At 52.5% G+C, this 14,402-nt stretch overlaps 7 protein-coding genes across 7 annotated transcripts; 6 read left to right on the top strand and 1 right to left on the bottom strand.

Moving 5' to 3' along the window:
- Positions 1-249: 249 nt before the first annotated feature.
- BO80DRAFT_346787 (uncharacterized protein) lies at positions 250-1,372 on the bottom strand (the record flags this gene model as incomplete). The annotated part of the gene is made up of 2 exons (XM_025715386.1): positions 250-852; positions 908-1,372. Coding segments are annotated over 2 exons (1,068 nt in total), but the record flags the coding sequence as incomplete, so codon positions are not given.
- Positions 1,373-3,298: 1,926 nt separating this feature from the next.
- BO80DRAFT_399106 (putative FAD monooxygenase) lies at positions 3,299-5,820 on the top strand. The gene is made up of 3 exons (XM_025717457.1): positions 3,299-4,276; positions 4,339-4,632; positions 4,696-5,820. The coding sequence occupies exons 1-3, from the start codon at positions 3,623-3,625 to the stop codon at positions 5,653-5,655; spliced, it is 1,908 nt and encodes a 635-aa protein (XP_025579015.1). The 5' UTR covers positions 3,299-3,622; the 3' UTR covers positions 5,656-5,820.
- A 217-nt stretch (positions 5,821-6,037) lies between these two features.
- BO80DRAFT_461752 (CXXC motif containing zinc binding protein) lies at positions 6,038-7,092 on the top strand (the record flags this gene model as incomplete). Its single annotated transcript, XM_025722470.1, has 5 exons — positions 6,038-6,072; positions 6,214-6,328; positions 6,387-6,452; positions 6,534-6,656; positions 6,757-7,092. 5 exons carry the CDS (start codon positions 6,038-6,040, stop codon positions 6,898-6,900), a joined length of 483 nt encoding a protein of 160 aa, XP_025579014.1. The 3' UTR covers positions 6,901-7,092.
- A 181-nt stretch (positions 7,093-7,273) lies between these two features.
- BO80DRAFT_421940 (small nuclear ribonucleoprotein F) lies at positions 7,274-8,453 on the top strand. The gene is made up of 4 exons (XM_025718717.1): positions 7,274-7,458; positions 7,550-7,587; positions 7,690-7,845; positions 7,992-8,453. Exons 1-4 carry the CDS (start codon positions 7,453-7,455, stop codon positions 8,056-8,058), a joined length of 267 nt encoding a protein of 88 aa, XP_025579013.1. The 5' UTR covers positions 7,274-7,452; the 3' UTR covers positions 8,059-8,453.
- A 108-nt stretch (positions 8,454-8,561) lies between these two features.
- BO80DRAFT_421939 (TPR domain protein) lies at positions 8,562-10,416 on the top strand. The gene is made up of 2 exons (XM_025718716.1): positions 8,562-10,297; positions 10,348-10,416. Exons 1-2 carry the CDS (start codon positions 8,644-8,646, stop codon positions 10,395-10,397), a joined length of 1,704 nt encoding a protein of 567 aa, XP_025579012.1. The 5' UTR covers positions 8,562-8,643; the 3' UTR covers positions 10,398-10,416.
- Positions 10,417-11,354: 938 nt separating this feature from the next.
- Positions 11,355-12,387, top strand: BO80DRAFT_206205 (uncharacterized protein). Its single transcript, XM_025714255.1, has one exon. It carries the CDS (start codon positions 11,694-11,696, stop codon positions 12,237-12,239), a length of 546 nt encoding a protein of 181 aa, XP_025579011.1. The 5' UTR covers positions 11,355-11,693; the 3' UTR covers positions 12,240-12,387.
- BO80DRAFT_206196 (uncharacterized protein) lies at positions 12,345-14,013 on the top strand. Its single transcript, XM_025714254.1, has 2 exons — positions 12,345-12,448; positions 12,534-14,013. Exon 2 carries the CDS (start codon positions 12,535-12,537, stop codon positions 13,909-13,911), a length of 1,377 nt encoding a protein of 458 aa, XP_025579010.1. The 5' UTR covers positions 12,345-12,448; position 12,534; the 3' UTR covers positions 13,912-14,013.
- Positions 14,014-14,402: the final 389 nt, after the last annotated feature.

Raw genomic sequence — 14,402 nt, 5'->3', positions numbered from 1 at the left:
GGCGATCAGAAGGACACGGCGAAACCGGGTAGTTTCTGTAATGTCATACAGGAAACTCTGGTAGGTAGATCAACTATCTTTTCACTGGATCGAGTCATGATGCTAACTACTCCTGACTGCCCCTAGCAAACGCCGTCACTCGTTCACATGGCAAGGATAAACTGAGAAAGAAGCAATAGAATAAAAGCAAAGAAACAAAAGGGGACATTCGTCCACCTAGAATACCATCGAACGATGTTTCTTGTAGCTCTAACTTGATTGAGACAGTTTCTCATTACCACCATCAGCCTGGCAAAGTTTCTCCAGGTGCACCTTCATGAGAGACAGGGTCCGCATCTGCAACTCCTCGAAAGTGATATAGGTGACAAGTGGGGCGTCCAGCATATCGAGAAGCTCGTGGATGTCGTGCATATGCTTGCGGATGGCGCTGTCAGGGGCACAGAAGGTGCGAACGCTCATTTCCTTGCTAACCGCCTTCCAATTATTCAGGTTCGATTTGAGGAGAACAGGGTTGGTCGAGCATTCCCCGCTAAATCGCAGAGTCCGGATGTTGGACAGGATCAGTCGCCGTTGGGTGGCTTGGTCGAACTGGAACTCGATGACCTGAGGCCTGTTTTTCGCACCCCAGTAGTTCGTGACCTTTCGAATCGATTCTTCGGACAGGCGACCTTCATTGTACTGCTCCAGGAGGAACTTGTTTGCGCTGACACAGATCATGACTTCCATCTCCGAATACAGCTTGGCCTGGGTGGGAGGATCTAGCGAGATGGGAATGGTCGACTCGGGGACAATCCTTGGGCGAAGACTCGCATGAATGAGAGGGTTTGGATGGGCCTTGGCCACATCCTCTGCCTAGGATGAATGTTATCATGCATGATATCATGGATGAAAGGAGAAAGGAACTCACGAGCTCTTCTACTTGCTTCTTGATCTTCCTGCCCAATCCTCTCAAGCCCTTGAATTTCTGCCTGTCACGCGGCAGATCCTTCATGTCGGCGGTACATCCAAGCCAGCCATTTTCACCGAAGAGCTTCTTGTGCGAGGGCTTCATCGGTCTCAGGGGAGGTTCAATCATAGAAGCATCTACCCAGTCTGACTCAATGTGCTGGGAGGGATGTAACTCCACGCGGGACTGCTCTGTGACATGCTGGTCAAGACACGATTGACATCCTTTCAACAAGGGTGATGTAGACGATTGGCCACTGGCGAAGGAGGAATCATTTTCGGAATGCATCGAATGCGATGAAGAGGTGATCGACGGGACATCCGAGGATACCATTGTGCTCGCGGCTAGCGCGGATTTGTTCCAGAGGTCCATGATTTTGTCGAAGAAGGGATTGAGTCTAGCAAGCTCCTCATAGCTGAGGTTCCTACCGCAGTTAGCATCATGGAGGCTGACAGGTTGGATTGGGTCTTACTCCGGACTAAGCATGATGGGGACTTCCCAGGTCTCGCTACTTCCGTTCTCGTTCTCCATCTTGAAGCTCAAGGCTCAATGAGTGATTACAGATAGATGGGCTGCAGGTAAGCAAGGTACCATACACAACTGACGCAATGAGGTATGCAAAGATTGCTAAGAGACTTGGTTAGAGAGGATCCTGAAGACATCGACAAGTTATATACTATCGAGAGGAACGGAACAATAGTACTGTATGAACCCCCATATTGATCTATTGACGCTGGCCAGACTCAATGAATACAATAGAATACGCCTGAATTAACATTGAAGCCTATAGGGCCCGTTTCCACCTATTCATGAAAAAGTGACATGTTTTCCCGATTAGGAAATCAGGTAGTGAATAAAAGCTATTGTTACAGAACAATAAGCTCCGCGTAGATTCTCAGAATAATAGATCAAGTGGTCTATTGAGATCTTTGGTGACATTAACTGTCTACTGTATTGTCAATTTTCGTGATTTTGCTAACAATCTATTGTATTGTGTTGCCGTCTACTCTGGCTCCGCTCCCAAGGGAGACAATTGACTAGCACATCTGCAACAATAGACCTCTGTATAGAACATCAGATTAGCTTACTAAACTATACACAGGGCGCAGGCACTTCCACACTACACATAGCTCAAAGACACCTAACATCCGCTCGCGAGGCCCACATCACATGGCTTTTCAAGCAACACTAACAGCATACACACATCACAGCAGTAATCAATTTTCAAGCCACTTTCCACTCCCATGAAGTAACCAACACAACTCATCCCCAACTACTTTGTACAATGACATCAATTCATCGACCACGAGTACCCAACCAAATCGACACAAAAATCCAGTAAACTGACTTCTCAAACCTACCTATCTTCAATACCTCCCACCACAACACACCCCCTCGGCATGCCGGCTATCCATCCCATCCCCTCCAGCACCCGTTCCAGATCCCGACCCCTACAACAAGTACCATAACCCCAACCGATCCAGACCCTTGTATCCCCCAAATCCATACATACATAATCTAGCTTTTATGATCACCCTCGGGTTTACGGATAACCTGAAAAGCCGAGTTCCAGTGCCTTTCAGGCGGAAAATGTCAGGTACGCGAGTCGTGGGTGGGCGAATCAAAACGCAGGGGGATATCGATTAGGGGTCCGCTTTTGTGGGGAGTTCTGGGTGAGTTGGAAACTGCATCGGGGATGTGTTGGTTGTCCTCGGAGAAACCTGTCAAGTTTGTGCTCGGGACGGGGTAGAGGTTGAGGGAATGGGAGGGGATTTAAGGGTTGGATTTAAGGTTGATATTGTTTGTAGCATGGTGGTTTGTGGTTGTTGTGTTGGTGGTGGTGAGGTGTTCTGGAGTCTAGTGTTCATGGCGGGAGGATTCCCCGTGGAGGGCGTGAAATGATATCTAGCTGATAATCAAGCTTCCATTATGAACTGTGCAGTACCTAAGCGCATGTGCTCGCCTAAACTACACCGAAATACCAGGTAGGTATAGGTACGAGGTACTCCGTACTCAGATGGGACGTACCGTTGCAGTGAGCTCGACTCGAGACGTAGGCGAGCAGCCAATGAGGCCACAGGGATTTCGAGTCCGAAATCCCGGGAGAGGCTGCCGAGGGGCCAGTCACGTGGGCGGCCTCCACCTGCCGAGATGCTAACCGCAGCCAGTCCAGAGGCTCGGATCGAGCGACGGCAGTCCGTTGGGCCAGTGAGATTCTCCCCGGGGCCTCCCCGCAGCCCCAGCGATCTCCCCCAGTTGTTGGCTCCCACTGGCCGGCGAGACCTCCCTGCGTTTGCTGCCCGTGTGTGCCACCGCGGTTTTCAGCCTTCTCTGCGCTTTCCTCGCTCGTCCCCACGAACCAATCCACGCTTTTCCCCCCAACTCTCCACGATCCAGCCGACTGTGAATGCCGTTGTGGTTCCCCGATGCCCGTCACGTCGCTGGTTTCGGGCCCTTCCCCCAGTTCACTTCGTGATATTTATATGGCCACTCCCAACTCTCATCATGGGTTCTTTTCTCCAGATCAGCTTCATATTAATCTTTTCTCTCTCGCCTTTGGGTGATGTTTTAATCTTTTCCCGAAAACACTGATCAATCACTGTACATACCTCTCGGATTCGGTCACTTCCCGCCCACCACCCGAAGCTTGATAGTCTCTTACACAGTGTCGCCGACATGGCCCCTGCACAACAAGAGAAATATGACATCGTCATCGTGGGCGCTGGCCCCGTTGGCATTGTCCTGTCGCTTTGCATGTCCCGGTGGGGCTACAAAGTGAAGCACATCGACAACCGCCCCGTGCCGACCGCCACCGGCCGCGCCGACGGTATTCAGCCTCGTTCGACCGAGATTCTCCGCAACCTGGGCCTGAAGCGCCAGATCATGGCCTTCAAGCCTGCCAAGGTGTATGACGTTGCTTTCTGGGATCCCCTTGCCGGCGGAAAAGGTATTCACCGCACGGGCAGCTGGCCTAGTTGTCCCCGCTTTATCGACACTCGTTACCCTTTCACAGCTCTGGTCCACCAGGGCAAGATCGAGCGCGTGTTTCTGGATGAGATTGCAAAGGCCGGTACCATTGTTGAACGACCATGGACGATCATTGGGTTCAAGAACGATGGTTTGGACGAGACATATCCGGTCGAAGTGCAGCTCAAGTCCATCGACACCAACGTGATTGAGACGGTCCGTACCAAGTATCTGTTTAGCGGTGAAGGTGCTCGGAGTTTTATCAGACAAGAGCTTGGCATTCAGATCCAGTACAAGGACCCCATCTCCTATGTCTGGGGTGTCATGGATGGTGTCGTGAGGACCAACTTCCCCGATATTGAGGTAAGAAACCCTGGTGCTATATCGGGACGCAGGACTGTCGCTAATTAGCTGTTTATCAATAGACCAAGTGCACTATCCACTCAGATGCCGGTTCCATCATGGTTATTCCCCGGGAGGACAACATGGTCCGTCTCTATGTCCAGATCGCTTCGTCTAGCGATCCCGACTTCGACCCGAGGAAGACAGCCACCGCCGAGGAGGTCCAGGCGACCGCCAAGAAGATTCTTCAACCATACTGGGTGGAGTGGGACCGCGTGGAATGGTATTCCGTTTACCCCATCGGTCAGGGTATCTCTGAGAAATATACTCTGGATGAGCGTGTGTTCATGGGTGGCGATGCTTGCCACACTCACAGCGTACGTGAAACCCATCTAGATGTTGATTCTGCCAGTCAGAGCATTCGCTAACATATACTCTAGCCCAAGGCCGGTCAAGGAATGAACACTGCTTTCCACGACGCCCTGAACATGGCCTGGAAGCTTCACGCCGTCGAGTCCGGTCTGGCCAAGCGCTCGATTCTCAGCACTTATGAGAGCGAGCGCAAGGATATTGCAGAGACTCTTCTGAGCTTCGACAACAAGTACGCCGCCTTGTTCTCCAAGCGTCGCCCTACTGCGGGTGAAGTGGGCGAGGCCAGCCACACCGCTGCTACCAACGGTGAGGAAGACGAGTTCGTCCAGACCTTCAAGTCCTCTTGCGAGTTCACCAGTGGCTATGGTGTTGCCTACAAGCCCAATGTTTTCACCTGGGATCCAAGCCACCCCGCGCAGTCCCCACTGTTCGACATTCCCGGCGTGAAGCTGACGCCTGGCCGCGCTTTCACCCCTACCACAGTCACCCGACTGGCCGATGCCAACTTTGTGCACTTGGAACAGGAGATCCCTGCCAACGGTGCGTTCCGTATCTTCATCTTCGCCGGTAAACAGAACAAGACCAGCAAGGCGATTGCGGATCTTGCTGCCAACCTTGAGAAGGAGCGCTCGTTCCTTTCCGTGTACCGCCGAAGCGACATTGCCGATGTCTCATTCTTCGAGCATCACCTCCCTCACTCCAAGCTTTTCTCCATCTGCCTGGTCTATGCTGGGGAGAAGAACCAGATCGATGTGGACGCCGTGCCCAAGATCCTCCGCGACTACCACCACCACATCTATGCCGACAATATTCCCGACGTGAGGGTTCCTCAGGCCAAGTACGCTGCGCACGAGAAGTTGGGCTTCGACCCCGAGAAGGGTGGTGTGGTCGTCACTCGTCCCGACAGCCACGTCGCCTGTACGGTGCAGCTGGCCGAGGGCAGTGGCACTGTTGATGCCCTGAACGCATTCTTTGGCGCATTCGCAACGAAGCCTTTGGGCCAGGATCAACAGCAGAGCCGTCTATAAGCGGGCATCACACTGATCTTGTATTTTAGTGTCTCCTCGATTTGAGGAATGTTGTACATAGTCTTTTCTGATTTGGTTCCTGGATTCGTTCAGCTCAAGCGATTATGGACCGGCATGATTGGCGTTGTTATGTGTTTTAGCAGTTCAATCAAGATTTAGATATGCACTGCGCCAGCCTTGTAAGTTTGCACTTGCAACAAACACCAGGGGTTATCGACCAGGGTGTCGACCAGGATGTATCGCCATTCACCTCGAGTGCAAAAAGAACGTAGGCGGGAGGGCGGTATGTGTGCCGATATCCGACAACATCAAAGCCCCGCACCCAACAACTTCTGTTTCCTCTTTCATATCAACTCAGCCAACAGCAAGAGAAACAGTCAAGATGCTCTCCCTTGTCCTGTCCGCAGAACTCAACGGGTAAGTTGTATCTACTATATCACTCAGCGCCTCACTGTCTCTACACCCATTCTGGCAAGAAAAGCCTCTGCCTATTCCCCGCCGCAAGAGCCTTCTCCACTCCTCATACCAGATGAAGCCCAACTCATAATATCCAAACAGCGTCACCGGCCTCCGTCCCCAGGACACCGAGGAAGACCCCTACTACTACACTTTCAAGGTACAATGCACGTCCTGCCGTGAAACCCACCCCAACTGGGTCAGCTTCACCCGCTTCGTAAGTCCTCTCCCTCCATCTATGTATGTACCAAGGCAGGAACTCACAATGTACCCAGGAACAGCACGAAATCCCCGGCAGCCGAGGCGAGGCCAACTTTGTCTGGAAATGCAAGCTGTGCCAGGTGGGTTGATTCCATCTTTGAAAGAACGACGATGATGTCATTCGAGCTTGGAGTTTGGGATGTCAGCTAATATGGACCTAGAAAACTCACTCTGCTTCCATCATTGCCGGACCTCATGTCTATGAGGCGGATGAGAAGCGTAAGGGCAAGAAGGTGATTGAGATTGATTGCAGAGGATTGGAGTTTACGGAGTTCAAGGCTGATGTGAGTTCTTTCCCTTTTTGCTTCCTCTTGTGACTTTTGTGGTGCTTTACTGGTCGATCTTGTCTATAAATGAGGAATGTTGACTAACGCTGTCTACCAGGGTGAATGGGAGGCCAAGGGAACTGAATCCTCGTCGGCTTTTACCGGCATTGAGCTGGCCGATGGGGAGTGGTATGACTACGATGAGAAGGCTGGTGACGAGGTTTCCATTAAGGAGCTCAAGTGGGACCTTAGCAGGGCATGAGGTAGGACCATGGGATCTTTGTATTATCTTCTAAGGGTGGATGTAGTCTTTTAGCTCGCGTTATTGATGAGGCCTGTTTCTTTTATGATCTCTGATGTTAGTAGGGAATGGCTGCAATAAGTGCGCCGATAGAGTAGTTCGGATAGCACAGAGATTTGTGCATCGGCAAGAAAAGTATCAGCCGCAAAAGAGTCAATATAATAGTAAGCTTAGTCCATGTGCTTCAAACGCATCAGTGCTGTTCGAGAGTTGCAAAGAGAAACGCGGAGCGATATTGCAGTGGTCAGAAGGCGGTGTCGATGCAGGCGTTCTGATTGGGTCAAACCCGCGTCTAGCAGCATCACATTTTCGCGGACTCCATCAGCTCCGTCAAGTTGGCGACTGCGATCTCCGATAGACTCCATCTTCAGCACGCGACGAGCCAAATCACCCGGACTCGGAGCCAGACATTTCCTTTTCTGACTGGCAGAACGTGTGCCCATTGACGCGTCCGAACCCCGACATCTATTGTGCAATCACCACCTGAGTAGCTGGCATTGATCCGAGGTCAACATGAGTGTATGTGCTTCCTTCTTTCTTCTTGACTGTCTTTCCATCTCCAGGCGTGAGTTGTCCTGGAAATGAGCACTGGCTGACTCTGCGACTCTAGTTCAACCCCGTCAACCCTCGGCCTTTCCTCCAGGCTAGGTACGCAACCCATCTCGTCCCTCTGACCCGATCTTCGACCCCCCGCTACCTCCCGGTTTCTCACAACGAATTGTGCCGGAATTGTTACTAATTCATCTACAGAGTCGGTACCGAGCTCGTTATCCGTCTCAAATGGGGCCAGACAGAATACAAGGGCAAGCTTGAGAGCATCGATTCGTACATGAACGTGCTGCTGCGGGATACGGAAGAGTTCATTGACGGGAAGAACACGGGAACACTCGGTCTGGTGCTGATCAGGTGCGTTTATCCGGTTGTCCCAGATGTTGGGGTGGATTTCCTGGATACAGTTCCTGGATACCAGGACTGGGATTCCATCCCTTACCCCTCTTCCCCATGCGCTTTCCAATACCGAGGGATTAATCGCTGACATACTCGCTAAACAGGTGTAACAATATCCTCTGGATGGGCTCCGCGGACAGCGTTGAAATGACGGACCTGGGACTACGATAGACGAAGTCGTGACGCTATACCAGGCAATTGAAGACACATATACCATTACTTTCCCGATAAGAATCACGCACATTGGAAAGTGCTCAGGGAGGTTTATCAACGGATTTCGTGTACGGGTCATAGCAAGCTCCGTCTATTTTTCTTATTTCTGGAACAAGGCGTTTACATGATGGCTTTCGAGGGTTGATTCGGGGAATGCAGTTTGAATCGGGCGGAGCTTGCTGGAAATCTGACAGTCAAGGATATAAGAGAATACCTCTGGTTCTGGTTCTACTCCTGGCACTGGATATGCGCATGTCGCGCTCGTGGCAGCATGTGGCGTGTCGAGTGCCTCTTAATGTTCCTGTCAAGTACCTAGCCAACTAGACAAATAAGATAAATACAGAAGGCACGAGCCAGACAAGTTTTTACGTAGGGGATGCTGCCAGTGGCCTGATGGCGGTGGTGGTGTCCGCCATGACAGCGGCCAGTTAGCCTTTACCCCACTTGGGGTTCCTCCATTACGGGCATCACATCACAACATCGACAGAACGTCAAGTCATCCCGAATAAAGCGGCTATCCTTTGCAACTACAATATCAGCATAATGTCTCAACAGGAACCGGATGATTATTATGACCTTGGTTTCTTCCACCGGCCAGTGAGCACCACCAGCCAACAAGCCCAAGTCTGGTTCGACCGCGGCCTCGTTTGGACATATGCTTTCAACCACGAAGAAGCAGCCAACTGTTTCCAAAAGGCCATCACATATGATTCCACCTGTGCCATGGCATATTGGGGCCTCGCATACACGCTCGGTCCCAACTACAACAAACCGTGGCAAGCGTTTGACGAGCAAGAACTCACGGACGCGGTGCAGCGCACCTACCATGCCGCCGCGGAGGCCCAGAAACACGCCACCAAGGCGGAACCAGTGGAAGTGGCACTCATCGAGGCCATGCAATATCGCTATCCACGAAATGTAGCACCCGAGGACTTTGCCCCTTGGAACAAGGAGTATGCTGATGCCATGGCGTCTGTCTACCTACGCTTCCCCCATGATATGGACATTGTAGCCTTGTACGCGGACGCGCTGATGAACTTGACCCCGTGGGCGCTGTGGGATTTGCGCACTGGTCAAGCGGCAGCTGAGGCCCGTACGGTGGATATCAAGAAGGCTTTGGATCTTGCACTGACCCAGGACGAGGCTTTACGTCATCCGGGAATCCTGCATCTATACATCCACTTGATGGAGATGTCCAGTGAGCCGGAAGCGGCACTAAGAGCGGCCGACCATCTGCGAGGCCTGGTGCCTGATGCAGGCCATCTCAACCACATGCCGACTCATCTGGATATTCTTTGTGGTGATTATAGACGGGCGATTGCGTCGAACTCGGATGCGATTCGGGCGGATGAGAAGTTTCTTGCCCGCGCGGGCGCGGTCAACTTCTATACCCTGTATCGGTCTCATGATTATCATTTCCGGGTCTATGCGGCTATGTTCGCGGGACAGTCGCGAGTTGCGTTGGACACGGTGAAGAGTCTGGAGTCGTCTATTCCGGAAGAGCTGCTACGTATCGAGTCCCCGCCGATGGCTGACTGGTTGGAGAGCTTTGTAGGCATGGGGGTACATGTTCTGATCCGCTTTGGCCGTTGGAATGATCTTCTCGACCTTAAATACCCGCACGACACCCAGCTATACTGCAACACAACGGCAATGATTCACTACGGAAAGGGGGTGGCGCTGGCTGCGCTTGGGCGAGTGGACGAGGCGAGCCAAGAGAGGATGCTGTTCAAGGAGGCTGCCAAACAAGTACCACCCAGCCGGATGCTTTTCACCAATAAGTGTTCGGATATCCTGGCAGTGGCTGAAGCCATGCTTGACGGGGAACTCGAGTATCGCCGTGGCAATTTCGATGTGGCATTTGACCATTTGCGGCAATCTATCGCGTTGGATGATGACCTGCCATATGATGAGCCGTGGGGCTGGATGCAACCGACCCGCCATGCATACGGCGCGCTTCTGCTCGAGCAGGGGCATGTTCAGGAGGCAGCTGCCGTGTATCAGGCGGATCTCGGATTTGACGATACCCTGCCTCGTGCAAGACAGCATCCGAAGAATGTCTGGGCGTTGCATGGGTACTATGAATGCCTGACCAGACTGGGGCGAACGGCCGAAGCACAAATAGTGAAGCCTCTGTTGAAGCAGGCAGTCGCAACGGCCGATGTTCCGATCCAGTCTTCGTGCTATTGTCGCCAGGGTAGGTAGAGTCAAGATAGAGTATAGTAGATTCAGCTGATCTCCGCCTAGGAAATGCGCTGCCTACAAAAGAGAACACACCGCTACCTTCTCGATTCTAGGTTCTGCCGCTATTGAAGCTAATTAATGAGCTGGACGTCTTCCACATACTCGGCCAGATCTTTAATCCCTCGTTTAGCCAGGCAGGTCTATAAACGAGCTGGGCCTACTGGGCGGCGTATGTTCTAGCCTTCCCAATATGCTAAAACGTATCCTAATGATTACTGCAGTAGCGTTAGCATAGCTACATGGCAGCTATTGTATTTATTGCACCCAAACCGCACTGAGCAGTGAAGGATGAACCTTTGGTCCACAGCGGCGGTACCAGTGTGGATGGATTCTGCCTCCCGTCATGAAGCATGAACCTGCTTGGCATACCACAGTGATCTCTTTCAGGCCACCATACCACTAAGCCCAGTCCGATGCATGAAAGATGTCTGTACAGTTCTTGGGTCCCACCCGATGACAGTGGGCACTTCTATCACGCTATTTACCCTGGTAATTGATGAATGCATCCGAACTTGTGGAACCGAGTAGCCCATTTGTCTCAGTCGCAGTGCCTATATGATAAAATCAAGTCAGAAGACGGACAATACTACCAGCCCCGCTTCTTAGCAAGTCATAACTGCCTAGGGGCGACAACAACATGGCCCCGCTGTGCTGTCACACCTAACCCGTAGAGGAAGTACCATGGTTTCCAGCTTGGACCAGAACAGCTGCCGCCATACCCGCAGCTGGCGAGAATGACCTACTTTGAGAAGGACCAAAAGTAACATCCATCTATATTAAGGAGGCAGTTCAACGGACGGCCGGAGAAGCCGACATGCAGCCATAGTTATCTAGCTGCATATTGCATATGTACTGTACGGTCGAGCACTGCATGTCGGAATTCGGAAAAGTGATCCAACAATCACAGCTTGTCTGGTTCCTGACAGTATCCCTTGTAGCCTGAGACAGCTGTGGCATCGGCCGCCAACCGGGCCGAGCAAGGATTATTCTTTTAACCCGGCCACAACAAAGTGTTACACCGGACGAATACACAGGATTTTATCCCGATCATGCTCCAGGTGACAGACATGGTGTTAGTTGGCTTTGGATAACTGGCGGGTTCCCCAGGGCCGACTCATCGGCGGGGCAGCATTGCGGGTCCCTGATGGCAAGGCAAAGCAAGGCGAGTCCACTTGGTGGTTCACTTGGTGTTGGCCGCCGACCAAGCTGCATGGCTGCAAGCATGGCAACTCGCCCGGGCCCGAGGTCTTTGCGCTGCACAGTACGGAGTACAGTGATATCGTGTATGTTGTGAGAGTACCTTTGCGGAAGGAGACTGGGACAGCAGATGCAGACGTGTTGCAGATCGTATGCACCGTTCCGAAGGTGTGACATCACGGAGTCGAGATGGTCCGCGATGGTGCCTTCAACACGCCTTCACCTCGACTCTATGTCGCTGGATGATTGCTCTGTACTGTCCACTAGCTATCAATACTTCCAACCTTCCCCAGCTTGGAGCCTACGAACTTATCCATTTCTACCAGCTCACTCGTGTTCTCTTCAGTCTTGGTCTGCCCCGCGACGAGGCAGATCAACGATCATCCACACCACAAGCGCAAGGTCAATGCCACTGCAAGCCCCGAGCAGCCAGCAAAATAAGAGCAGCATTGCCCCGCGCGATGGAGCCTCTGCCTATCGTGACTCCACCGGCCCGTCACGAATGGCGGTGGCGAAACCCACCGGCGGGTAGTCGAATTTTCCATCACCGCCATCGCGTGCTCTTCCCTTTTCACTTGACCTTCACCCGCAAGGGACTCGGACAATCCGCTCGAGACCACAGATACCTTGGACACGGTCCGCTGCAACGCACATGCAATGGCACGTCATGCGTCGCAGACCATGCTGTTGTAGGATGAGCGGTTGTCGATACGCACTGCCTTGGATGGAACCCTTCTGGATCAACCGTGGATGGAGCAGGTCAACCGATCCCGGGGATCCACGACCCTCCGCCAGCTCCCGTCCATTGGCCCGCTCGATGGATCTGTTCCCCATACTCGGCCTGGCAAAGTTCACCCAGGTGGTGGAATTGCAGAAAACTCAGTTCCCCTATCTTAGGTTATCGACGGTGCGGCCACTCTTAAAACCCCCGGGTTTCCGGTGGCTGCTCTTTGCCTCCCGATGCATTGATTCATTCCACGCTGACCTCTCAGTATGTCGCTCCCACTTCCCAATGACATCCTCCTCCTGGTTGGGGAGTACATGGAAGACCATCGGGACCGCTACAACTTGCTCTTTGTCTGTCGTCATTTCCACGACTTGTTCCTACGTTTGGTCTACCAAGCAGCAGCCTTGAAGGACTGCTGCCAGATACGTTCTTTTTTGGGAGCTCTGCTCCGTCGTCCCGAGCTGGCTCGGGCCGTTCGCACCCTGGACTTTCACGACTGGCATCCGAAGTCCACTTCCACTCGTTTTACTCCGTCCAATGAAGACCTGGTGCCGTTTATACAATGGGCCCACACTCTCAGTCATACCGCAGAAGAACACATGAAATGGGAGCAGGATCTCCGGGACGATGTTGAGGAGGCCTGGATTGCGCTGCTCCTGCCACTGGCGAGTAACCTGAGACACTTGCAATTGGTATACCCCAGGCAAAACCTCTACTTGGACCGCATGGTGCAGCGGGCTGTAAAAGGAGAGAAGCCTTTTGACGATCAGCCTGCGTTTCGCGTACTACGGGATGTTTCTCTGAGTCACCTGGCCGATGAGGACAGCCGGGGAAGCTATCAGCCTTCTCAGGTCCTTCCTTTCTTCCAATTGCCGTCGATGCGGGCGTTTTCGGCGGACTCGGTGGTTGAATCCACCCGTCCACAAGAGCCTGAATCGGCCCAGCCTGTCGAGGCCGGCTCCTCGCTGATTTTCGAGATCACGCTGAGTGCGAGCAGTGGCTCTCAGGGTATGCAGAGCCTGGTTGCCTCCTGTTCCTCACTCAAATCCTTCAAGTATCAACACTCTGACGAGCACCTGCTCGCGGAGGGATTCCGGCCCTCTGCATTCTTTGAATCACTAGCCAAGAGTAAGGACAGCCTGGAAACTCTCTGGCTGGACAGTTACGGCACCCACTTGCCCTTCACCGTTGCCGGGGCGAACGAGACGCACGACGAGTGGTTTGGGCCTTTGACCGAGTTTACTTCCTTGAAGAACATTCGCATCCGCCTGCCCAACCTTTTGGACGTGCGCTACCAGTATGAACCATCATGTCCGCTCACAGATGTGCTCCCGTCGTCGGTAGAGTCGCTCTACGTGGAAGGGTGCAAGGAGAGCTCGCTGGGGATGCTAGTTGGGCAGCTGCAAACGGTGCTCAACCAGCGGAAGAGCCAGTTTGCGAGGCTGAAACGACTCGACATCGAAGGATTCTTCCACGACGAGGACGACGAGGATGCCTCGGGCTACCAGCCCGGGGAGGCCGGCGAGAAGGTGATTAAGGCCCGAGTATATGAAACTTTTGAACCGCTCCACCGCGCGTGTGCCGAAGCGGGAATCGACCTATATGTCCGCGACCGGGCGTGTTGGCGAGATGAGATGCTATGATATGACACGACATGATAGATTTGCATGCGTATACCCGATAGACATTGTTCCTTTTGCATTGAGATCATTCAGTTTAGCTTGAAATAGACCATATATGATATATGATACTCACCACATTTCATTTATACACTTCCATGCTCCTAAGCCTGTAGCAAAGAACCCAATATCCACAAGAGAAACCGGAATCAGGGAACCTCTGGCATTTCAACCAAACGAGAAGCTTAAGGGGTCGGGTAGCATCAATCAAAACCATACTGCTGGGCCAAAGGTGTTCATAATGACGCACATTTCGAACCAATATACCTACCCATAACGACTTGACCGCAACACTTCCCCGTCCTCGGCAGAAGATCCAGCCACGGATCACCGAGCACGAATCTAAGGAGGTTACATCGCTCGTGCCGCCGAAGTTCGCTCAAAGGGAGTTGATAGGCCTGCATCTCCCCGGGGAAGTCTAATGAAATCTGCACACAATGCTAGGAGTCAGCTGA

This window comes from Aspergillus ibericus (assembly GCF_003184845.1).
Source record: "Aspergillus ibericus CBS 121593 unplaced genomic scaffold BO80scaffold_5, whole genome shotgun sequence".
Taxonomy (NCBI): Eukaryota; Fungi; Ascomycota; class Eurotiomycetes; order Eurotiales; family Aspergillaceae; genus Aspergillus; species Aspergillus ibericus.
This window is presented reverse-complemented; position numbering and strand designations above follow the sequence as displayed.

Coding starts and splice junctions, on each gene's coding strand:
- BO80DRAFT_399106 (XM_025717457.1), top strand. CDS start 3,623: ATGGCCCCTGCACAACAAGAGAAATATGACATCGTCATCGTGGGCGCT. Junction 4,277..4,338: donor CCAACTTCCCCGATATTGAG/GTAAGAAACCCT, acceptor GTTTATCAATAG/ACCAAGTGCACTATCCACTC. Junction 4,633..4,695: donor ATGCTTGCCACACTCACAGC/GTACGTGAAACC, acceptor CATATACTCTAG/CCCAAGGCCGGTCAAGGAAT.
- BO80DRAFT_421940 (XM_025718717.1), top strand. Junction 7,588..7,689: donor CGGCCTTTCCTCCAGGCTAG/GTACGCAACCCA, acceptor ATTCATCTACAG/AGTCGGTACCGAGCTCGTTA. Junction 7,846..7,991: donor CTCGGTCTGGTGCTGATCAG/GTGCGTTTATCC, acceptor CTCGCTAAACAG/GTGTAACAATATCCTCTGGA.
- BO80DRAFT_421939 (XM_025718716.1), top strand. CDS start 8,644: ATGTCTCAACAGGAACCGGATGATTATTATGACCTTGGTTTCTTCCAC. Junction 10,298..10,347: donor TTCGTGCTATTGTCGCCAGG/GTAGGTAGAGTC, acceptor ATCTCCGCCTAG/GAAATGCGCTGCCTACAAAA.
- BO80DRAFT_206205 (XM_025714255.1), top strand. CDS start 11,694: ATGCACCGTTCCGAAGGTGTGACATCACGGAGTCGAGATGGTCCGCGA.
- BO80DRAFT_206196 (XM_025714254.1), top strand. CDS start 12,535: ATGTCGCTCCCACTTCCCAATGACATCCTCCTCCTGGTTGGGGAGTAC.